This window comes from Eretmochelys imbricata, chromosome 23 (assembly GCF_965152235.1).
Source record: "Eretmochelys imbricata isolate rEreImb1 chromosome 23, rEreImb1.hap1, whole genome shotgun sequence".
Lineage (NCBI taxonomy): Eukaryota > Metazoa > Chordata > Testudines > Cheloniidae > Eretmochelys > Eretmochelys imbricata.
Genome location: NC_135594.1, coordinates 5,602,365 through 5,627,333, shown reverse-complemented (window position 1 = coordinate 5,627,333; position 24,969 = coordinate 5,602,365). Strand labels below are relative to the sequence as shown.

Sequence of the window (24,969 nt, the reverse complement as noted above, 5' to 3'; positions counted from 1 at the left end):
GAACTGCCCACAGTATTCAGGGTGTGGACGTACCATGGATTTATATAGTGGTGTTATGATATTTTCTGTCTTATTATCTATCCCTTTCCGAATGGTTCCCAGCATTCTGTTCGCTTTTTTGACTGCCGCTGCACGATGAAGTGAGCTGTAGCTCACGAAAGCTCATGCTAAAATAAATTGGTTAGTCTCTAAGGTGCCACAAGTACTCCTTTTCTATTTTCAAAGAACTATCCACAGTGACCCCAAGATCTCTTTCTTGAGTGGGAACAGGTAGTTTAGACCCCATCATTTTGTATGTATAGTTGGGATTATATGCATTACTTTGCATTTCTCAACACTGAATTTCATCTGCCATTAGCTACCTTCCAGTCATCTGCTTCAAAGGCTCTTTTAAGCAATAGATTACATACCACAGTTAGTAGTTCTGCAGATTCATATTTGAGTTCCTCCAGAACTCTTGAGTGAATACCATCTAGTCCTGGTGACTTACTACTGTTTAATTTACCACTTTGTTCCAAAAACCTCCTCTACTGACATCTCAATCTGGGATCGCTCCTCAGATTTGTCACCAAAAAAGAACGGCTCAGGTGTGGGAATCTCCCTCACATCCCCAGCGGTAAAGACTGATGCAAGGAATTCATTTCACTTCTCTGCAACACCCTTGTCTTCCTTGAGTGCTCCTTTAGCATCTCCATCGTTCAGTGGCCCCGTTGATTGTCTGGCAGGCTTCCTGCTTCTGATGTACCGAAATAGGTTTTTTTGCTGTTAGTTTTTGAGTCTTTTGCTCTTCCAATTATGCTGTGTGCAGCAGGGGGCGCAGGGCTGGTGTGTTTGGCGGCTGGCTAGGGGAAAGCACCTCCAGGAATTTGCATTGTAACCTGTGTGCGGAGCCCCGGGATGCCCAGTCAGCCATGAATTGCTCTTGCCGACAGCTTGCAGCATGCTGATCGACTAATTACCCTTCCTCAGCCTGGAGATGGGAAACTGAGGGTTGGGGACATTCATCTCCCAGCTTTTTAGGGTTCCTTGTGCCAGGACTTTCCCTTGTTTGTGCCTCCTCCCCCTACAGATCTCTCCCCAACCCCCTCAGTGGATCTTGGGTGATGCCAGGAGAGCAAAGGGCACCCAAGTTTTGCACCATTAAATGTGCCATCCTCCCAGGTGAGCCTCTGCAGCGTGAATCTCCCCCTGCAAGAGTCAGGCTGGAGGGGCTCAGCTGGACCCTCTCCTCTTTGGGCCATGGGAACGGAGCCAAACCAACACCTGAAACTTGGAAGTTAACCATGGGGACATGGTCAGCGCTGTCTCCAAGGCATGGCCCCCATCCCCACGGGCTGGCTCCTACAGCCCCCTCTGCAGCGAGGCCTAGGCAGCCTCTACGGAACAGGGCTCCACGGTGCTCATATCACAGCGCCTTTGGGGGCAGGGGGGTCGCCATCTGCGGGACTCGAACCTGGCACCTCGGGAATTAAAAGCAGCAGCTGAGGCTGGAGCAGAGTGTTCACGGGACAGTGTCAGTAGGGCTGCGGCCTGGTCAAATTCCATCCCCTGCTTTCCAGCAGAACCCCACCCGCTGCGGCACATCTGGGGCTCTAGTCAGGGCAGGGGGGCTGTGATTACCACCCAGAAGCACCCACATCGCTCAGGGTCTCCTAGCAGGCTACGTTTCTACAGGGTTCCTCTTGCCCACAGGTCCCGCTTCACCCCTCGCCATTCCCTGGACTCTGGCTGGCTGCAGCTGGAAGGGTGGGAGAAGGGGACTCATACCTTCCCGCCTCCCATGGTGCTCTGGTTACCAAGGGGGTCAACCCATTAAAACTCAGGGCAGAGGAACCCCTCAGTCGCGTGGAAATAACCCCCCAGTGCAGCCTCGGCTCACGTCTCCATGCGGCAGGTCCTAAATTCCAGGAGCGGCTGGTCTGGATCAGGCCTGGCAGAGGAGCAGAGTAGGGGGTAGGAAACTTCCCCCTGCAGTTTGCCTGCAACAGGCAGAGGTGAGAAACATCAGGGGGTGGAAGGCGCTGGGGTTAAGGATCTCTTCCGTCTGAGCTGGATCCACTTGGCACAGGCCCTGGCTAGCGGGCAGAGAGAGCAGGGCGGGAATTCTGGCCCGGGCCAGCTGCCGGCCCCACCTCTGCGTAGCCTCGGCCCTCCTGGAAACCACCCATGGGACCGGTGTGACAGCATCACTCACCAGGCAGACGGAGGGACACCACCATCACCGCTGAGCCAGCCGAGGACAGGGAGCACCAGAGCCAGGCCAGCTGGGGCGGTGGCAGCCCCGAGGAAGCAGCCGCCATGGCATTAGCTGCTCGGATGGGAGCTGGCCACGGCAGACCCAGGCTGTAGCAGTGATCCAGTTGGTGCTGCTAGGGAGCGCTGAGGTGTGAGCGAGCGCCAGAGACCTCCCGGTCACTGCAGAGCCTGCAGGTGGGGGTGTTAGCCCTGTTCTAGCGGCCAAGGCCCCAGGGCTCAAAGGACTGATTTCAATGGGAGTCAGGCATCAGGAACCAGGGCTTGGGGCAGTCAGGCCTAGCGGTCACAGCAGGAGTTGGGAAATGGACCCAAGGCTCAGACCCAGAGCCAGAAGCCGGAGGCCAGAGCCAAAAGAGCCAGGAATCAGAAGCAGGGTACCTGGAGCGTGTTTTCCAGGTTTCCTTCACAGCCGTAAGAGCTAGAGACTCATGCGAGATTCTGGAAGACAACGAAGCAGCGTGAGTGCACCCTCCAACCAGTCCATCATGTGTCCCCATAGGGGCGTGTGCCCCACACTTTGGGAAACCCTTATCTAAAATATCCCCTTCTGATAGCTCAGTGGCTGAACAAAGGAAGAGTTTTCAGCCCAACCACAACTCCTGCTGCTCTTCCTGCTTTGAATAAACCCAGGAGGAGTGGTGAATGGCGCTGCCCCAGGGGGGTCTGAGACCTCGGACCCGAGCCAGGAAACCCACAAATGAGCTTTATTCTAAAACCAATAAATAAATAAATACATACATACATATAACAGCTGTCAAACTATTCAAGCAACGAACAGAATCCAATACAAGTCTGGCCTGAACCAGTGGAGGACGGTTTGGTTTTCTTTTGGGGGGGGGCCTCTAATCCTCCATTTAACCACGGCTACCCTTATGCCCAAGCAATCCTCCCTTAGCTGGTTGGACAGGGCAGTTTGGAACTGACCAGACCTATGGGCAGCCCGGGGTCGGTGCTCTCTGATCGGCACAGTGGTGTAGTTATGGCGGAAAACTATCAGAATAAATAGGATTTTAATTAAAAACATGAGCCACTCCGCCACACCCACACACAATTTCTCCTTGCCAGAGCTAAAACAAGAGGCCAGTCTACAAACCCCAAAGCCTTGTCTCCCAACGGCAACACGCACGCTGTAGCCCCTGCCTGTTCCCAAGCACCCTCGTTCATTTCAATGGAGCAGCAAGTGTCTCCAAAGGAAGGAAGAGGTGCCACATCAGGGGATGGGGGCCCCAGCACGCTGGGTGGGAGGGGCTCTGAACTGCCCTTCGTCACACAGACTCCGGGGCTGGGTGTGGGAGCGAGCAGGGGGGGCTGGCGGTCCCAGGTCCCGGGAACCGAGGGATTTCTCGGCCAGCAGCAAATGAAATGGCTTAGGAGCCTCCATCTCCTCCTCCTCCTCTCCCCCGCTGGAGAAGTCCTGCTTCACGATGCGGTTGTTCAGCCTGCTGAACCTCCGGGCCTTGACGCTGGAAGAAAGAGGTGAAATCCAACCAGACGGCTCTCTGCGCCCGTTTCCTCTATGGGCTCGTCACCGTCCGTCCCATGGGCTGTTGGCAAATGACCGCCCGGCCTGATCAATTGCCTTGAGCCTAGAGGTTGATAAAACTCTTCCCGTATAGCCCAGGATGGGACAGCCACATGCCACGGACAGCCAGCAGGTGTAATTCAGTGGATAATAAAGGGCATTTGTGGTTGGGAGCCAGGACTCCTGGGTTCTAATCCCACCTATGGGGTGGGTGATGTAGCAAGTGAGAGGTGGGGCTGGGAGTCAGGACTTCTATCCCCAGCTCTAGGAGGGGAGTGGTGTCTGGTTAGAGCAGGGGGCTGGGAGGGGATTATAGTACTTATTTACGTCCCGTTTAGGCTTAGTTGGTGCTAAGAATCCAATCCTGTTCCATTTTAGGCTCTCTGCTCATCAGCATCTCCCTGGGGACAGGGGATGGAATTGGAAGCTTTTCACTTCTAGGTCCCTGGTGTGAATCCACCAGGCCAGCAGTGGCTGGATCTCACTCTACTGGCTCCTATGTGTAATGAGTTAGGGGAATCTCAACTTCTAGTGGACAACTGTCCATGTGGCAAAATCCGCTCCCCTGGGAGCCCCTGAGGTGACCCGTGTGGCAGGACTAATGCAGACTTTAGGGGTAACGGGGTCCCTTGGAAGGTCCCTGGACTGGGACTTGAGTAGCCTTTGGCTCTGTCATTGGCCTGCTGGGTGACTGGAGGCAAGTCACTGCACCTGCCTGAGACACTGTCTCCCCTCCCATTGCTGTCCATTCAGGCTGCAAGCTCTTCAGGGCAGGAGGTGTCTAACTCTGTGCAGTGCCCGGCGTGATGGGACCCTGGTCTTGGTCAGTGTGTCTGGGCAACGCCCAGCCCGACGGGGCCCTGATCTTGGTCAATGTGTGTCTGGGCAACCCCCGGCCCGACGGGGCCCCGATCTCAGTCACTGTGTGTCTGGGCAGCGCCCAGCCCGACAGGGCCCTGATCTCAGTCACTGTGTGTCTGGGCAGCGCCCAGCCCGACAGGGCCCTGACCTCGGTCACTGTGTGTCTGGGCAGCGCCCGGCCCGACGGGGCCCCGATCTCGGTCACTGTGTGTCTGGGCAGCGCCCGGCCCGATGGGGCCCTGATCTTGGTTGAGACCCATAGATGCTAGCGTAATACAAAGAGCAGCTGCAACATTGGGCCAGAACAGCCCGTGGTGGAAGTTGGCACCTTCCCCAGCAGATCTCCCCCCACACCAGACTGACTCCCATGGCTCTGATGGGGTTCTCCGAATGCCAGCCTTACCAGTAGGGCCTCCGCTCCTGTTTTGTCATGGTGCGCCACAGCTGTGCCAGCTCCCTGGTGGCTGCTGTGGACGCCATCCCCGGGCAGGCGCTGAGGGGAGAGAGCACCAGGAACTCAGAGTTCTCCCAGCAGCACACGTCTGCCTGGCCTACCAGCGTGGGTTGCCGAGGCAATACCCAGCAGCTGTATACACATTCCACCCGCCTTGCCTTCTCCATGGACACAGATGTTAAACGTTCAGGGGAACGAAACCCAAACAACCTGCTCTCTCCAGCTGGTTGCTATGGACCACAGCTGCGTGCTGAGATCCAGCAGGTCAGTCCCACCACAAGGGCACTAAAAATATCCAGCCTGGGACTGTGCCAAGGGAAAAGGAGTGGCTGAAAGGTGTTGGTGATAGGGCGTTGGCGTGCGGCTTCCGTCATAGATGGTAAGGCCTGAAGGGGCCGTTCTGACCATCAGGTCTCCAGAGACCCCACCCAGCGGTTTGCACTCTGAGCCAGCTCGACTTAGAGCAGATCTTTTAGAATGATGTCCCACCTGATGTAAAGATTCCAAATGTGAACCTCCCCAGACCCTGGGCTGGTTGTTGCAGCGGTTAATTCCCCTCCCTTCTTGTTTCTATTCGGAATTTCTCTCACTTCAGTTCCTATCCCTCAGATCTTGCTCTGCCTTTGTCCCCTTGCTCGTAGCAATCTCCTCCCCACAGAGCGGCTGACAGCCCGGGAGCAAGGTCAACTGGGTAAATGAAACCGATCGAGCCATCTCTGAGGCAGGTGTCCCAGATCATGGATCATTCCCGCAGCTCAAACCTCCAGCATCCTGCTGGAAGTGGGAACGCCAGAACTGGCCCCAGCATCCCTGTAATGGTCTCCCTGCCATATACAGAGGTAACTGCCCTCCACCCGTTTCTAGGCTATATTCCCCTGCTTGTATAGCCAAGGACTACGTTAGCTGCTGCACCGCACTAGTGCTCTGTGGTCTGTCGGTCTCCATCAGGTGACTCTGGTCTGATACTTGGAGTGTCAGCTCTTTGGTGCAGGGACTGTCTTTGTGTTCTGTGTTTGTACAGCGCCTGGCACAACGAGGGCTTGGTCCGTCACTCGGGTGCCTAGGTGCTACCGTAATACACCTAATAGCAATAAACAATGTACAGCGCCAGGCATAATGGAGTTCTGGTCCATGACTGGGGGCCCCTAGGTGTTACCGTAATACAAATAATAAGTAGCAATAAGAACCTGGATCTTACATTCCCTAAGTCCTATTGAAGCCAATGAAACCTAGAGCACATGCTTAAAATTAGTGCTCACGCTCGAGCGCTTTGCTGAGCCATGGCCATACTGCCTGGACACAGGGCCAGCTGGGTCAAGCTCCGCTCTCCAGCCAGTGACTCAGCACCCCCTCCTGCTTACCGAATGTACTGCTTTCGGTTCAGCCGGCAGAACATGATGAACCCATTGACACATTTCTTCTTCAGCTGCAAGGGGGACCGGGACTTGCTGGAGGCCTCCGGCTGCCGCCCGCCTTCCCCCTTCTTCCTTTTCCGGCTGGCAGCAGGTGGCAGCTTCGTCCGCTTGTAAGGGATCCAGGTGCTGTCGCTGTTCTCGTCGCTGGAGGACATGGAGCGAGCCGGTCCAGGGCTGGAACCCTGGCGGGCGGAGAAAGAGGGGGGTGTGGTGGGCAAACACCCAGGCAGGCCCCTGAGATTGGGACACCGGGGAAAGGAAGTGGCACAAGCCTCACTGGGGGCTGCAGGTCTAAATCCCCAAAGCAGTTTTGGAAGCCTCAGCCTTGGAGTGGAAGGGAGAGAACACCCAAGCGGGCTCCGCTTCCAGCCAGATCAGAGGCTTGGTGTCTCATCCAGTCCTTATACAGCCACTATGTACATCTGCCCTTTCCCATTCTGTTACCCTAAGATTGCAAGATTTCAACCCCTGCCCCCCAAAACCCATCTTCTCCCCCCTTTCACAGTCTACAGGGCAGCGCCATGACCCCTCCCTCCTTCCTTCCCCCCCACCCCCACCCCATCCTCTCACCTCCTGCAAGAGCTGCCCACTCCACACCCCCATTAATTCCGTCACTCCTGAGCTGGGGCTGGAATCGGTTTTACTCGCCTCGCTGTAGGAGAGGTAGCAATGATCCAGCGAGAAGGTGGACTGGAAGAGACTGCGGGAGTTCAGCGGAGTGTCCGGAAGGGTCTGATGAGGGTCATGCTGAGAAGGATGTGGGGGAGGGGAGAGGAACACGGCCAATGAAACATTAAGGCTGAAATGTTCAGAAGGGATCCGGGAGCCTGATTCCCATTACAACGCCCAGGCTGGCCACAGGCGTGTGGGAAAATCTCGGCCTGTGTCCATAAGCCTTGAATGGCCTGTCTAATCCTCCCAGGCCTGGGCTGTTCAATCTTCAGCGAGGAATGCAGCAGGTTTCACCCGCCCCAGATGATTTCCATTCTACAGGCAAGCCCTTCTCCAACGCTTCCCTGCAGTCTCTGCTTACAGGGCTGGATTGCAAACCCCTTGGGGCAGCAAGTCTGGCTTTAGTATGGATATGGAGAGCGCTCAGCACTACAGGGCCCCAAGCAGGGTCTCCAGCACAAATAACAAAGGGGGATGAGAACCTCGCAGCTCCAGACCCCAGCAGCAGGGCAAAGCTCCCCCACATTCACCTCCACCAGCATGTTTCATGGAGGGGTCACACGATTCATTCGACCCTTGGCCTCCCTCTCTACAGCTGCCCCCAAGGAGGCCCGATTAATGCCAGCTGCGATGGTGGTGGTGAGGATAGCGCCCATGCCCGTGGGTGGCCACTTCACATAGGCCACTCACAGCCAGCAGGTAAGAGCAACCTAATGGACAGAGCATTGGACGGGGGCTCGGGAGAGGTGGGCTCTAATTCCGGCCCTGCTGGGTGACCTGGGGCAAGTCATTTCCCCGCTCTGTGCCTCGGTTTCTCCACCTGGAACACAGGGATAATGGTACTGGTCCTCCTTTGTGCAGCACTGTGAGACCTACTGATGCTAAGGGCCGTTATTATGATCATCCACATCTGAGCCTGACTTTGTAGCACCAGAGGAGGCTGTACGACAATATGCAGCCAGGAGGCGGGTTCTGCCTGCTGACAGGGAGAGGGAGAGGGGCCGACAGGGGACTCAGGAAGGGGCTCCCCCCTGCCCACCTTTCTCAGCAGGGTCCCAGCCAGGCTGTCCGAGGAACCAGCCGACTCTGGGCTCAGACACACGTCCTCAAACAAACCTGCCGGAGAACAACACACACCCCTTCGAAACAAGTAACATCAGAGCAGACCTCCCATGGCCTTCCCCCGGCAAGGACCCCCACCAGGAAAGAGGGAAGCCCCCTCCCCCAAAGGCCACGCTGCAGGGTAGCAATGGTTTTAATGATTTCCTCTTGCCACATGCCCTTCTCAGCATACACACCAGCCGGTCGCTAGGAGTCTGCCTACACTGCAAGCAGAGGTGGGAGCGCAGCACGTATAGACATCCCCAGGGCTAGCTCTGAACTCGCTGGCTCCAATAAAGCCAGCAGTGAAGCCGTGCCCGGGAGGCTGGGTATGTACTTGAGCTGCCGTGGGCTTCCTGGCTATCGCCGTCTGAGCCAGCTAGAGCAAAGCCAGCGCAGGGATGTCTGCACGGGCTGCAGCCATGCCCCAGGACTGCACTGCAGACAGACCCTCTGTAGCTCGTTAGCCTAGGGATGAAACGATTGGGGTACGTGAGGGTCAGGGTTCAAATCTTGGTGGAGGATGGGACAATGATGGCGGGGGGAGAGGGAATCTCCAGGCCAGGAGGTCAGACTGGATGATAAAAAGGATCCTTCTCCCCTTGCCACCATCTCCAGGATCCCCCACAACCCACCACAGAGAGGATCAGACACTTGGGATGGAAGCTGCCACGACCTGCCATGGGCCGCAGCGGGACTCCACCTGCAGGGGCTGTATCTCTCTTTCTGACCCAGCACGGGAGGGAACCAGAATCAAAGCAGGGAAGGAGCCAGGAGCCAAAATCTGAACTGACTAGCTGAACAGTCTGGAGTTTAGGACCTGATTTCTAGCATCCCGGGTGCTGGCTGTCTCTGCTGCAATGCCCGGCTCGAGAGACAACAAAAGGCCAGTTAAGTTTGTGGATTTCAGTCAGTCTCTGATAAACCCTGGATGCTTGGTGCAGCGTTCCTGGGGCTCAGGGAATGAAGTGGCAGCATCTCTCTAGAGCAACAGCTCTCAAACTTACTTGTTCAGGCCCCCCTTCTTTGTATCTATAGTTGTTTAGGCATTCCCCACCACCACACAACTACATATACCTTCACCCAGCTCTGGAGGCAGAGCGGAGAGCAGCGGCTGCTGGCCGGGCGCCCGGCTCTGGAGGCAGAGCGGAGAGCAGCGGCTGCTGGCCGGGCGCCCGGCTCTGGAGGCAGAGCGGAGAGCAGCGGCTGCTGGCCGGGCGCCCGGCTCTGGAGGCAGAGCGGAGAGCAGCGGCTGCTGGCCGGGCGCCCGGCTCTGGAGGCAGAGCGGAGAGCAGCGGCTGCTGGCCGGGCGCCCGGCTCTGGAGGCAGAGCGGAGAGCAGCGGCTGCTGGCCGGGCGCCCGGCTCTGGAGGCAGAGCGGAGAGCAGCGGCTGCTGGCCGGGCGCCCGGCTCTGGAGGCAGTGCAGAAGTAAGGGTGGCAATGTGAAAAGCCACATTCATCAATATCACTTTCCACAGCAGACGTAGTGCCCCATTTCCACCCTTACTTCTGTACTGCTGCTGCTGCCACTTTGGGGCTGGCAGCCAGAGCCTCGCCACCTGCAGGTGAGGGATTTGCGGGAGGAAAAGGAGAGTCTGGGTGGCAGGGCTCCAGCCGTCCCCTTTATCCCCCCATCCCCGGTGTTCACAGCCCTTCTACACAAGCCCCCACCACCCAGGGGTGACAGCCAGAGCTCTCTCCCCCCACTCACACACAAAAAAGAATAGCATATAGCTCACGCCTTCTTTGACACATTCCCCTGCCTCCCTTGGGAGGCCTGCCCCACAGTTTGAGAACCGCTGCTCTTGGGTCATGTTCCCACTGGAAAACACAGTCTGGGACTTCCCTTGCACTGTAGCACTGTCCACTCAGGGTGTAACTGAGCAGTAAGTGGATGCACAGCAGATTCACACCCAAGCTTGTGACACTAACTCGCCATGTAGACATGGCCAACCAGCTCCTTCTGCTGAAATCGCACAGGGTCAATCCCTGCAGCCCAACCTCCGCTGAAGCCTGTGGCAGCTGGAAGGACTGCGTACGGCATCTGACACAAGGGGCCCCAATCCCGCTTTGGCGCTTCTAGACTCTACCGCGGTTGGATGGCTGGAGATGAAAGATGGCCCAGCGGTTAGGGCTGCTAGCCTGGGACTTGGGAGGCCTGGGTTGGATTCTCTGTTCTGCTCCAGCCTGCCTGTGGGACCCTGGGCAAGCCACGTCAGCCCCTGGTTCCTCAAAGGTAATTCACATCAATGGGAGTTAGGCACCTAAATATCTTTAAGGATCTGTGCCTCAATTTCCCCATCTGTACAGTGGAGAGACTAGCCCTGCTCAGCCACACAGGAGTGTGCCAGGAGAACCACGTGAAGAATCAGGAGGTGCCCAGACAGTACAGTGATTGGAGCCAGATAAATATACGGATGCTGCCCACATATAAGGAAAGGTCTGGCTGACAAAGCCGGTAATGTGCCACTGCTGAATGGCTCCAGTACACAGCACGTGGCCACACAGTAATGATGGCATGGTGCCCCCAGACACGTTAGGTAGAGATCACACAAAAAGAGGGGAGGGGCGGTTAACTCTCGATTGCCTTGTGCACTATGGCGTGGATGTAGTAGGCTCCCTTGTGATCTGGGAGAGAGTGACTGGCAACAGGAGAATCCAGCCCCCCCTTGGGATCCCAACAACGCTCCCATAAGCTGTAATGACAGCAACGTGCTCTGTCCTTTCTAAGGCATGCTGCACAGCTCTCATTTGCTCCCCGCCTCCCTTGCATGGCACGGTTCGTTGCTCGCCTCCTGGGAATCACCACAGCACCACGACCGATCCTGGCAAGCCCCTCAGACGCCTCCGGCCGCAAGGAGGGACGTGGACCCCCTTTACCTTGGGATAGCTCCTCTGACCCCACCTGCAGAATATGACCGGGAAGCAGCCGTCCAGGAGAGGAGAACAGCGAGGGGCTCAAGCCCAGATCCTTACTGGCCCAGCAAGCCCCGATTTGGCCTCCGCTCCCGGGAGAGCACAGGAGTGAGCTGCCTGTGAACCAAAACATCATTTACACAGGAATCTCACTGGCTACATTTCTGCTACCCTCTGTCCCCATAATCAGACAGGAGAACTTGGGCTGCTCCTCAGCAGCAAAGCTGGAGACTTCCAGGAAATAGACTAACTTGGACCACTAAGATGCTGCTGGATTTATTATTTAAAGGACGCTTGTTAACTTCCTCTACCACTTGTCAGCCGGGACCTATAATCTCTGCCCCCCTTCCCCCAACCCGATAATCAGAGGTTATGGTCTCACTTATTTAGCCCCTTTAATAACCGATGCCCTGCATGACCTCTGCATGTTCAGGGTTTTTTGGTTGTTCCCCCTCAGGTTTTGCAAATAACCAACATCGAATTTTGTTATGCGTTATTTCCCTCTTGTGCATGTGTTTCCATTCATTGTGTTTCCTTGTGTGTTTGTATTTGATATCAAAACAAAAAAGTTTAAAAAGGACACATGCAGCTGATATGTCCATATCCCTTTTTCCAGCTGTCTGTCAATGAACACACTGTGCTGTTAGATGGGGGGACCTTTCAGGTCTGAAAGTTCTGATGAGGTCTGTCTCCCAGAGCCTGGACACACAGATGCTTGGTACCCAACACAACCACCTTGGCGGGTGCTACTTAGCTACATGAAGAGCAGCAATTTGGTGCAGCCTAAGGGGCCTTTGCCATCTCTGCACGCTCTAGTCTACAGCAGTACTCACCATGGGAACTACACACAGGGGACTGGGTTGAGAGCCAAGGACCAGCATCCAGCCCATCCTCTTCTTCCTCCCCGCAGGAATAATACTGCACCAGCTCCTGCCTGGAAGAGCAGTTTAGAGACGGCCTTGGATTGCTGCTCTGTCTCTTCTCTCCCAGAGCCCCAGACAGAACTGCTTGCAGCTCTGTGCAGCTGGCCACAAGGGGCTGGACCAAACACAGGCGGTTTTGAGAGCAGCTCCTAGTGTCCTAGGGCCCAGCTGTGCAGTGGGGTAGGGCGGACCTCAGCTTCCTGGAGATTTTCAGCTGCAGCCTCCCGCTCAGGGAGGGTTGGAACCGGGGAGACCTGCTCTGGGCACTACGGCTGATCCTCTTTGAGAAGTGCCAGCCGGGAACAGGCCTCTCCTTCTGGCTGTCTGCAGGCTATAGCCGAGCCAGCAGGCACGTGGCAGAGAACCCAACTGTACGTGAGACCCAGCCTCGCCTTCTGCCAGGTACGGCTGCGGGAGCCTTCCCCTTTGCTAAGCACACTGCAGGGGCGAAAACTAGGGGGACCGTCCAGCAGGAGGTGCTGTAGAGAATGCCAGGCTATTCTGGTTTAAGCCTCCCCAGCCGGGGACGTTGTAGGGAGCGGGGCAGCATCAGGCTATTCCAGTCTAAGCCTCTCCCAGCAGGGGGTGCTGTGGGGAGCAGGGGTGGAGCATTGGCTGGGGGCAGAGCTCCCAGCTACTCCAGTCCCAGCCTCCCCCAGCAGGGAGCATTGTGGGGAGCGGGGCAGAAGTGCTGGCTGTGGAGGGAGCTCCCAGCAGCAATCTGGAGTCAGGGTTTGAAAACGCTGCACCCTGACTGGATGGCGGCTCCAGGCCAGATCCCTAGCAAGTGCAAATTGGCAGAGCCGCCTTGAAGTCACCAGAGCCACAAGTTTCTGTGGTCAAGCTCCGCCCCCAGCTCTTACCCCAGCAGAGCAAGGTCCGGCCCGTTGTACCGACGCTGCTCCCGGTAAATCAGCTGAGCCTCGCAGGTAGAGCAGATGTCATCCTCCTCCTGGCTCCCCTCTCGGTCACAGCCTACGCACCAATCTGCAAATGCACATGCATGCTTTGGTCCTGCTCCACCAGATACCGCGACCCCCAGCAGAGGAGACTCAAGGTTACCACGGATCCAACCCAGATTATGGACGCTACGGCCATGGCTTCTTATAGGAATGGGGCCAGATGCTCTGTGGGTGGAAATGGGCAGCTGGGGATCTGGTGCATAATCTCTGTTAACGAGGGCCTGGATTTCACACACGCCCTGTGTTGCCACGGACCCCTGTGCATGGCGAGAGCTGATGCTCCCCAGAGGCCCCGTGCACGGCGAACGTGGCGGGGGTGAGACACTCCCTTGACCCGAGGGACGGGCGAGCTCCCATCAGCTCCCATCTCCCACCCAGTCCTGCAGGAGGTGTCCAGCAAAGGACAGAGAGGGACCACACCTGCTGCACAGTCGGGAATGCCACCTTCGCCCCTGTCCAGGAAGGCACTGCCTGTGGGCTGGCGAGACCCCAGCGCCGGGTCCCTTCGGCTGAACTGGAACAGAAGCTGCTTCATGCCAGGAGAAAGCACGGCCCCTTCGCCTGCCGCGTGCAGATCTGCCTCTGTGCACTGCCCAGACTGCCAGGGCGATTCCCCCAGGCTCAGGCTCCGACGCGTCTCCTTGTTCACCCCATGCTGCTCTGCGAAGGGAAAGGGCACAGTACTCTAGGCCAGACTGTGTCTCTGCTTTCCCGGCAACTCACCTAGGACACGGAGCCAGGTGAGCCCCGAGGTGCATCGCCACACAGTGCAGCTCAGGCACGAGGAACATTCCACCTGCCCTGGGCACCCGTCAGCTCCAAGCTCAGCTTGTGAGGACGCCCCTTCCCCAAGAGCTCCAAGGTAATACCCCTGTGCCGCACACCGCCCTAGGCTTCCCGGACATCAGCTCAGCAAGCTTCACCGGGAGAGAGGGAAACACAAGATTACCAGGAGCAAGGGAAATGCTAACAGGCCAGCTGGAGAAACTGACATATGGCGAGATTAAGGGACATGCCCAAGGTCACAGAGCAAGTTAGTGGCAGAATTAGGTCCAGAACCCAAGAGTCCTGCCTTCCACTACCCTGCCCCAACCACTAGACCCCACTCCCCTCCCAGAGTTGGGGAGAGAACCTCCTGGCTCCCAGCCCCCCTGCTCTAACCATTAGATCCCACTCTCCTCCCAGAGCTGGGGAGAAAACCCCGGAGTCCTGGCTCCCAGCCCCCTTGCTCCAACCACTAGACCCCACTCTTCTCCCAGAGCTGGGGAGAGAACCCCGGAGTCCTGGCTCACAGTTCCCCCCTGCTCTAACCACTAGATCCCGCTCTCCTCCCAGAGCTGGGGAGAGAATGCAGAAGTCCTGGCTCCCAGCCCTCCTCCCACTCTAAGCTACACTAATCATTTCCCTGCATCAGCCCTTTGCTGGGTCAAGCAACCCAAAGACCCAGCTACCTCATTCCATGGCAAGAAACCTAGGAGGTGAGCTGGGATCCTGACCCTTACGGGGATGACACATGCATGGGACGGGAGGGGTGGGGGGAGAAGAGGGAGAGTTTTTCACAAATGTAACAGCAGCCCCTGCTAGCCACACTCACCAATTGACGCTCTGGAGGTAATCTCAGATCTGTGACACGGAGGCTGCGTTTACAACGCAGCTGGGAGGCCTTCTTCCCACCTCACGCAGATGTACATGAGCTAGCTCTGCTCAAGCCAGCGCGCTAAAAACAGCAATCTGGCAACCATGGCACAGGCTTGAGCTAGCTGCCTGAGGACCACCGGGTCCAAGATCCTAGGGAAGCACGCCGGCTTGAGCAGAGCTAGCACGTGTGTCATGGAATCAGAGAAATGTCCGGCTGAGAGGTCATCGAGCCCAGCCCCCTGCCCTGAGGCCAGACCAAGCAAACCAAGACCAGCCCTGACAGGGGGTTGTGCAGCCTGGTCTTAAAATCCTCTCTGGACGGGGATCCCACAGCCTCCCTGGGAAGCCTGTTCCAGAGTTGAACTGCCCTGAGAGTTAGAAAACTTCCCCTCATATCTAACCTCAATCTCCCTTGCTGCAGATTAAGCCCATTGCTTCTTGGCCAACCTTCAGTGGACACGGAGAACAATCAATCCCCCTCTTTATAACAGTGCTTAGTGTATTTGATGACTGTTCTCAGGGCCTCCCTGAGGCTTCTTTTCTCAAGACTAAATGTTGCCAGTTTTTTTAACCTTTCCTCCTAGGTCAGGTTTTCTAGACCTTGGATCGTTTTAGTATCTCTCCTCTGGACTCTCTCCAATCGGTCCACATCTTTCCTACAATGCGGCACCCAGAACTGGACCCAGCCCTCCAGCTGAGGCCTCACAGCACCTAGCAGAGCAGGACGGTTACCTCCTGCGACTTACATACGACACTCCTGTTAATACACCCAGAACCATATTAGCCTGGTTAGCCGCTGCGTCACATCGCTGACTCAGATTCCACTGGTGATCCATTATGACCCCAGATCCTTTCCTGCAGTACGACCACTGAGCCAGTTAGTCCCCATTTGGTAGTGGTGCACTTCCCAAGTGCAGCACTTTGCCCGTGTCTTCATTGAATCTCACCTTGTCTCATTCAGACCGATTCTCTAATTTGTCAAGGTTGCTTTGAATTCTAATCCTGTCCCCCAAAGTGCTTGCAGACCTCCCCCACCCCACAGCTTGGTGTCATCCGCAAATGTTATAAGCATCCTCTCCTCTCCATTACCCACGTCCGTAATGAAAATACTGAACAGCAGCGTACTGTGTACATCTACCCAGGCTGCAAATGACACCTCCCAGCTGCAGTGCGGATGTACCCTGAGTGCTGTAGGGCCTTCCTAGGGGAAAATGGCCAGTGACTTTCCAGGTGGGGGTCCGGTGCTCCGCCCTGCCAAAGGCAAGGGGTCAGGATGTTCAAAATGAAGTCAAAAGCCAGGGCTGGCCAAAGCGAAGCATGGAGAGCAACGTGAGCACAGAAGCGTTCCGGCCACTGGAGAAGAGCTTCCTCTCCTAAGAAATCTCCCTTCTTCCCCTTGGTTGTCCCAATGCAGCAGAGATGGGCCTGTCCCACAGGAAAGGGGGGTGGGGAGGAGGAGAGATCGCTCTGCAGAGCGAGGCTAGGGGGAATGGCTGCTACCGCTTCCGTCCCAACCTGATCTGCAGGATCGCTTTCCTTTGCGGGGTTTCTTGCCAACGTTCAGGAGCTTGGCTCTCCTCCTCCGCGGGGTGACGGGCGGAGTGCCGTCTCCACACCCTCGCTGACAGGCGGACATCTCTGCACATCTGAACGCACCCGCTTCAAATTCTGCAAGACGACGGGAGAGCAGAGCAGGTCAGAACTCCCCCCCTCCAGTAACCACTTTGGCTCGCAAGGATCCCGGGCCGAAAAGGGAGAGAGAAAAAAACACAGCTTCCGACGATCACTCAGCTTGTGTAGATGTCCATGTTAGCCCTGCTCAAGCTAGGGCAGTGGCTCTCAACCTTTCCAGCCTACTGTAACCCTTTCAGGAGTCTGATTTGTCTTGCGTATCCCCAAGTTTCACCTCACTTTAAAACAACTTGCTTACAAAATCAGACACCAAAATACAAAAGTGTCCCAGCGCAAGGTTACTGAACAATTGCTGACTTTCTCATTTTTACCATAAATTATAAAATAAATCAATTGGAATATAACTATTGTACTTACATTTTAGTGTATAGTAGCGTTTCTCAAACTGGGGTCCACGGGCCCTGCTGATCCAATCCTCCCCCTCCCTCCCTGCGCCTCCTGCAAGGCGGGGAACAGCTGTTCAGCGTCGTGCAGGAGGTGCTGGGAAGGCGGGGGAGGAGCGGGGACAGGCGCACTCGGGGGAGGGCGCAGAAAGAGGCGGGGGGAGGAGGGGCAGGGATGCAGTGGGGTGGGGGAAGGGGTGGAGTGGGGGTGGGGCCTTGGGCTGAGCGTTTGGGTCTTGGGAGTTCACGAAATTTTTTAAAATCAAAATGGGTGTTCTCGGGTTACTAAAGTTTGAGAACTGCTGGTGTATAGAATATAGAGCAATACGAATAAATCATTGTCTGTATAAAATTGTAGTCTGTACTGACTTTGCTAGGGTTTTTACGTAGCCTGTTGTAAAAGTAGGCAAATACCTAGATGAGTTGATGTACCCCCTGGAAGACCTCTGCATACCCCTGGTGGAGAACCACTGAGCTGGTGCACTAAAAGCAGCAGTATGGCTCTGACGGCAGCGGTGGCCACCTGAGTACACACCTTGAGGTTCAGATGGGGCTGTACTTGGAGCGGCCAGCCCATCCCAGCACCCATGATGCCGCGGCCACGCTGCCATTTTTGGCATGCTAGCTGGAGTAGAGCTAGCCCGTACGTCTGTTTGAGCTGGGAATTACACCTCCCAGCTGCAGCACGGACGGCCCCGGAGTCAGAGGAGCCTGTCACAGCCACAGTGCCTACGGAGTGTGGGTCTGGAGACGGAACCGATCCCTCCAGGGGCAGCCACGCGAATGCAAAGCCCGCCCAGCAGCATTCAAAAGTCACCACCCCCGGCAGCTGTTTGGTGGCCCAGTGAACCAAGTGGCAAGGGGTGGCCCATTCCAGTTCCTAATGGGCTTGCCTCACAAATGGCCCCCTGGATCACCATTTCAGTGGAAAGGCCAAGGACTGAATGGGTCACAGACACCCCCCTGACCTCCAGGGCAAGGTCAAGGGGCGAGGGTGGGGGTTTGAGCAGGGCCTGGTCTCCGGTCTCCAGGAAATGAAAATACAGAATGAAAGTGTCAGCTCTGTGGGGCAGGGACTGGTTTTGTTCTGGGCTCGTACAGGACCTAGTGCAATGGGGCCCTGTACCCTGTGAAGCCCACGGGCTACAATAATACAAAATAATAATACACCTGGTGGGCCAAACCCACAGGGCACAATTTAACAGCCAGCCTGACTTAACCCCATGTGACCAAATCAGAGGACTCCAAAAACAAGAATCCTCTGACCAAAGTGCTGGGACACAAATCACCTGGCCCAATCCTGCACTGGATTCCAGGACACTGGACTGAATAGGACCCTCCTGGGGCTTTTCCCAGTCACTTCATGCTATGGCCAAGGTGTGTATGTGGGGGGTGGGGGGCTATTTGTTGAACTCTTCACGCAGCTCTAAAAGGAAGCACCTGCATAAATACTCCAGAACTGAGCAGATAGCCCCCAGCAGCCAGAAGGACAGGGGACCGGAACGACTGTAGGCACAAGGCATTTGGAAGAACTGGCTCCCTGTCCAGGGGAATTCTTACCACCTTCCAAGGGGCTTCTCAGAGCTCCAGTTGGTTTGCGTTAAACACTCCCAGAAAATATTGTATCTCCTACTCGGAAGCCCCTGTTGCCCCTTTGGCTGAGCAATGCACGTACAGCGGATCTCCTCTCCGGCTTAACCCACATCCCTGCTGTGACCCATGTCCCTACACCGCCCCTTGGCTTCCCTCCACGTGGCAGCTCACGTCCCTTGTGCCCTCCCCCATCTCCCTTCACCGCCCGCGATCCCTTACCTTCTTTCTCCCCACGCCGGAGCTGGAGCAGAGTCCTGGCGGTGCTGATGCTCGCCTGCAGATGCTCAATGTAGCAGAGGACACACAACAGGATTTCCTTCTGTTTCAAAGGGAACACACGCTCAGGGAAAGGCTTTATACTCACAAGGAGCATTGGTAGATGCAGCACCCGTGGCACAATTCTGTGGCAACATGTGAATTCTACAAACAAAATCCACAGCCACTAATGTCCCTGGCCCTGCACAGCTGGAGAGTGGCTGGGAACCTTCTTCTAGGCTTACTCAGTAATAATGAGTTACACCTTCTAGTGTGCGTGTGTGTGCACCTGTGTAAGACAGACCCGTCTGCAAAACAAGACCATGAGGGGGGCTGGCTGGCTCACGGGGTGGGACGTGGAGTCGTTTGCCTCTAGACTGCTCAGTGCCCACTCAACTCAATTCACTGGTGACCCAACTCAATTCACTGGTTCCCACTCGACTCAATTCACTGCCACGGGACGGCTGTTGTGCGAATTAAGTTGCTCTTCTGCCCAGTTCAATGAGGGTAAGTATCCACATCACCAAGGGTTGGTACGAGCTGGAAGGCTCAGCAGAAAAACCAAGGACTGTCATCAAATTTCATGATTTCATGTTTCATCTTTAATGGTGGGTCCCCCCAGAACAGAAACAAGGCAGGTGAGCAAGGCGTGAGTGTGGGGCAAAGCGTCCCCTCCAAATGTCTGGGACGCAGCTGTTGGGCAGATACAGCACGTCAGCCTCCAAGGCTGCAAATCCAACAGACCCATCCACAACACATTTGCTTTTTAGAAAACCCCACAAGGATGATTTCAGTGAGGAAAATCTTCTCCTTGATTTATTCTGGGATGGGGTTGGCAGCCTGCATATAAGACCCAGAGTCTAAAGGCTTGTCTGCAGGGGAAATTGACCAGAATAGCAATTCCAGAATAGCTCCCCCTGTGGACACTGTATTCCGGAATAATTAGCATGCTTCTGAAACAGAGTCATTATTCCAGAATAAGATCGCATAAGAGTGCCAAGCTGTTTGTTCCCTTCAAGAAGCCTAGAGGTTTAGTAGCAGCAAGGCTCAAAGTCTCTCTTCCTCCAATAGACTGAAGATCTCAGAGCGGGCTGGCTTCCATCCTGCCTCACCTATGATTTCCCTGAGTCACATTATTTCTTTAACATGGTCCCTTGCTTCTCTCCAGAACGTTATACTTGGGGAAGCAGCTGTCAGGGCAGCAGACCACTCTGGCCGGCAGTACCTTGGTAAGCTTTTTGAAGCTGGTATGCAGAGGAACAGGCAGCATCTGAGCCAGCTCTCGGAGCATGTTGGTGTAGTTACCACGTCTCTTTCTGTTCAGGGATAAAAGAAGGTCAAACAGTTGCTTCCAAATCCACTGGCAAAAAAGTCCTTTCTGGTAATGCTCCCCTCTGACCAAACTGCAAAGCTCACTTAGCTATATAGACGAGTGGCACAGGCGTAGCTCAGGGAAGAGGCAGAAAACTGCAGACGAATGGCCTGCTCTGGTCCCTTCATACTTTTGCGGAACTGGGCCGGGTACTATCGTACTACTGCATGCATCCAAACGGGGCAGATCTAAGCTTATGCAGGCAACTTTGACTGTGGCATTTCCTGACTGCTGAGCACTTACTACTTTCAGGCTTCACACAAATTGGGTAGCCACCAATAGAGGTCACACAGGCAGTCAAACAAGCACTGGACTGGCACTCAGAAGTCCCGGGTTCTAATCCTGGCTTGGGTGAACTTGCGCCACTCCTGTCACCTCCCTGTGCCTCAGTCTCCTCCTCTGTACAATGTGAATAATGAGACTGGCCTCCTTTGTAAAGCACTTTGAGACCTACTGCTGGAAAGCGCTCATTATTGAGGTCTGCTCTACCCACGGATTTTGTCCTGATACAATCATGTTGGTTAGGGGAATGATTATTTTTGCTGGTGTAGTTATACCGGCACAACTCCTAGTACAGATGGCGTTATATTGGAACAAGGGTGCCATACACCCATATAGCTTATTCCCCTTCCCTTACAGGAATCAGCATTACCAGTAGAAACACATTTATACTGAAATCACCGTCCCGATTTAGCGAGACCAGCACAGTTCAAGCAGCACAACTTTTGTGTGGAGACGAGGTCTCATTGACTGGCTCTCTCACTGGAACACGAAGAGTTGGGCTGAGGATGCACAAGAAGGAATGGTATCCATCTAGCTCCCCGGGCTATGCCTTAACTGTGAAAAGAGGTGAGTTTTTTCATGGAGTCAGCTATCTTTGTAAGCTCCTAGCAAAGACGAGGCACGAGGAGTCTTTACCTTGATGTAGCTAGTTGAGATCAACCCTATATCCCCCTGAAGTTGACCTCAACTAGCTACCCCCAGGTAAAAAACTACATGAGGTCAGACTAGTTGATCACAATGGTCCCTTCTAAGCCTTGGGAATCCTTGAATCTGTGAATTTCCACTAGGAGTTTATAGAGAGATTCCTAGATTCCAAGGCCAGAAGGGACCACTGTGACCCCCTGCATAACACAGGCCAGAGAATGTCTCCAAAATAATTCCTAGAGCAGATCTTGCAAAAAAAACCCATCCAACTGTGATGCAAAAATTGCCAGTTATAGAAAATCCACCACGGCCCTTGCTAAATTGTTCACATGATTAATTGCTCTCACTGTTAAAAATTTAAACCTTATTTCCAGGCTGAATGAATCTAGCTTCAACTCCCAGCCATTGGATCAGGATAGACCTTTGTCTGCTAGACTGAAGAGCTCATTATTAAATATTTGTTCACCATGTAGGTATTTATAGATTCTAATCAAGTCACCCCTTCACCTTCTCTTTGTTAAGCTAAATAGACCGAGCTCTTTGAGTCTATCACTATACGGCAGGTTTCCAGCCTTTCTTCATTCTTGCAGCGTGGCCCCTCTTCAGTTTATCCACATCCTTCTTGAATTGTGGGCACCAGAACTGGACATAATATTCCAGCAGCTGGTGTCAAATATAGAGGTAAAAATAATCTGCCTGCTCCTACTTGGGAGTCCCCTGTTTATACACCCCAGGATCTTATTAGCCCTTTTGGCCACAGCATCCCACTGACAGCTCATTTGCAGCTGATTATCCATCATGACTCCAAAATCTTTTTCAGAGTCACTGCTTCTCAGTGACTTTCGGGGGCCCCAAACGCTTCCCAGGATAGAGCCCCTCATCTTGTAAGTATGGGCCGCATTCCTTATTCACGTTAGACAGCTAACTTGATGGAAGAACACACTTCTTTTTGCGGTGACGTGGCTGGGCCGGGCCTGCAGGGCTGTCTGTAGTAAAAACCTATTTCCGTCACTAAATCTGCATTACTTTGTCTATATTCAGAGCTCCACCTGCTTCACAAAAGGTGCAAGTTTGAATGGATTTTTGTTAAATCAGTTCAAAACCCCTGTGTGGACATTCTAAATTGGATTTAGCTTTAGCTTGATTCCTCACCCAGGTAAGCTAAACTGGTATAAGCCTGGTTATAATTGAATGTAGAGCATCCACACAGGGTGCAACAGTGGTTGAAGCAGTTTTTATTTAAAGCAACCAAAAGTGAACTCAATGCAACCATGAATATATTAGTATTAATTATTTGTAGTACCGCCGCATCCAGGAGCTGTACCAACACCAAAAAAGTCCCTGCCCCAAGCCAAGGGTCAACAGATGGAGACAGACAGATGGACGGGAAGTATAAGGAAACGAGACAATGCTGGTCAGCACGACGGGCCGTGGTCTCGGCACACCAGCAGCCCGACTGTTGTCAAGTTTCAGATAGGAATCACAGAAAGGAGCATTTCGAGGTGGGTTTTGAAGGAGGCGGCTTTGCAGATGTTTACAGGGAGTTCCTCCCAAGCGTGAAGGGCAGCAAAGGAGGAAGCACAAAGATGCTTGCTGGAAAGTTTCCCTGGTGGGTGACGGAGGCTGGCGCCATGGGCCCGCTAGAGGCGCGGGTCAACAACTCGATAGCAAAGAAGAGATGTTAGGTCAGATAGGGATGGCCCACGAAGGGCGTGGAAGGCGAAGACATGTTATAATGCTCATCGCTGTACTCCAGCCAGCTGACAGGGAGCAGGGGGTGGCTTTTTTTTAGGCTACCCCTTTCCCCCGTGCACTGATTGACTGATACATATTGACAAACTTGACTCCATCCTAACAACGCCTTCTCTCTAGGAATGATAGAGCTGCTCAGAGAAATCACACTGCATGTATCCCGTTGGGACTGCGAAAGCTATTTAACGCCACACAGCACAATAACACAGCACTTTAGGACAGGAAGTGAAGGCAAAACCCCTGAACTTCACTCCCAGCTGCCAAGGGCAAAGCGGGTATAAAACACTCTATTCTGGGACCGCTTTGCACTGGCGTAAGTGACTTGGTGTGTCAAGAAGGGGTTTTGAATGGGGGCAGGGGATAAAGCCAGGGGAAATCTGGTCTCTGGCGTGGAAGGGATAGGCCCTAACTGCCCTGTCCCATGTCCTCACCCGTCTCCGATGGTTCGCGGCTGGCAGTTGCTGCGGCCAGGATGTGGCTCCCAGGGGCCAGCACGCCCGACCTGACCCCACATCTGCAATGGAGAACAAAGGGAAAAAGAAGGGGAATTCCAATCGATCCCAGACCAGGAATGAGATGGGGAAACGGGGAGCCCATGTGTTGTCCCTCCACCCCACTGGACAGAGGGTGGGATGAGAAGGGGGTGCCGTAAAGGGGGGGGTATGTCATCAGCTGCAAGAATCAGAGGCAGATACACAGGAGGGGGGAAGAGAACTGAGTTGAGTGTGGGGGTGGGGCAGATATGACCAATACCATCCTGCGAGGCTCAGGGATATAAAGGAGGGGGGCAAATATCACCTGCTCCTTTTGGGGGGGAGGACAAATATTGCCCCCCATGCAGTAGGGAGGGGGCAGTAATGCCGAGACTAGCATGGAGGACGGAGGCAGCTGTTACTAGACCCAGCACTGTGGGGGAAGGGAGACAGGCCCAGTCCTCTGCAATGGGTGGGGGGGAGCTCTGAGAGGCAAATGGGGGGAAGATCTCAGGGGAGTGGTAAGGGGGCCCAGCCTGGAACACACGCGGGGATGCCAGGAGGGGGCTGTGGGCAGTCAAGAGGCTATGGGGGGGAGGGGGCTCCCTGAGGGGTTATGGGGGGGCTCCCAGGAATGGGGGAGCCTGAGGCAATGTGAGGGGGAGCCCTGGGAGTGATGGGGAGGAGTCGAGGGAGGTACCCTGTGGGGTGATGGGAGACCAGTGGGGGAGAGCAGGCTTCCTGGGGGGGTGACAGGGGCTCCCACGGGGGGGAATGGAGAGGGTGGGGCTCCCTGGTGGGCTGATGGGGGAGGGGGTGCAGTGGGAGGGGAGCTGTGGGGGGGGCAGAAGGAGCCTCTTGGGGGTGATGGGAGAGGGGGAACCAGAGGCAATGAGGGAAGGGGGCTCCCTGGGGCTGAGGTGGGAGGGGAAGGTCTGGGGGGGTGACAGGGGAGGGGGCAGTGGGGGCCCATGGAGGGGGAGGGGGAGGGCCGATGGGGAAGGGGTGATGAGGGAGGGGGACCCCGGGGCGGGGGGAATAGGCTCCCTACCCCCGGCCCCCCACCTTTCCCGGGCGGGCCGCGAGCTCCCGGGAGCGCGGCGGGGCGCGAGGACGAGCCGGGCCCGGGTTCCAAGGCGGGGGAGGGGCGGGCGGGAAGCGAGGAGGGGGCGGGGCCCGTGCGGAGTGGGCGGAGCGCGGGTGGGCAAAGGCTGGGGCTGGGGCCTGGACTCGGGGGCAGAGCCTGGGGGGCGGGGCGGGGCAGGAGAGGGGGATGGGGCAGAGTCTGGGGGGCAGGGCAGAAGAGGGGGATGGGGCAGAATCTGGGGGGCAGGGCAGGAGAGGGGGATGGGGCAGAGTCTGGGGGGCAGGGCAGAAGAGGGGGATGGGGCAGAGTCTGGGGGGCAGGGCAGGAGAGGGGGATGGGGCAGAAGCTCGGGACAGGAGAGGGAATTGGGACAGAGGCTGGGAGGCAGGAGAGGGGGCTGGGGCCAGGACGGGGGGCAGGAGAGGGGGATGGGGCAGAGTCTGGGGGGCAGGGCAGGAGAGGGGGATGGGGCAGAGGCTTGGGACAGGAGAGGGAATTGGGACAGAGGCTGGGAGGCAGGAGAGGGGGTGGGGCCAGGACGGGGGGCAGGAGAGGGGGATGGGGCAGAGTCTGGGGGGCAGGGCAGGAGAGGGGGATGGGGCAGAGGCTTGGGACAGGAGAGGGAATTGGGACAGAGGCTGGGAGGCAGGAGAGGGGGTGGGGCCGGGACGGGGGGCAGGAGAGGGGGATGGGGCAGAGTCTGGGGGGCAGCGCA

At 55.7% G+C, this 24,969-nt stretch overlaps 1 protein-coding gene across 1 annotated transcript; it reads right to left on the bottom strand.

The window, feature by feature from the left end:
• Window positions 1–3,521: 3,521 nt before the first annotated feature.
• MEIOSIN (meiosis initiator) lies at window positions 3,522–24,295 on the bottom strand. Its single transcript, XM_077840718.1, is given in 15 exon segments — window positions 3,522–3,565; window positions 3,568–3,719; window positions 5,043–5,132; window positions 6,455–6,690; window positions 7,079–7,255; window positions 8,220–8,296; window positions 11,162–11,314; window positions 12,031–12,131; window positions 12,984–13,107; window positions 13,503–13,742; window positions 16,236–16,388; window positions 18,608–18,707; window positions 19,869–19,959; window positions 23,126–23,208; window positions 24,233–24,295. Coding segments are annotated over 14 exon segments (1,821 nt in total). The 5' UTR covers window positions 24,233–24,295.
• Between the last annotated feature and the right edge of the window lie 674 nt (window positions 24,296–24,969).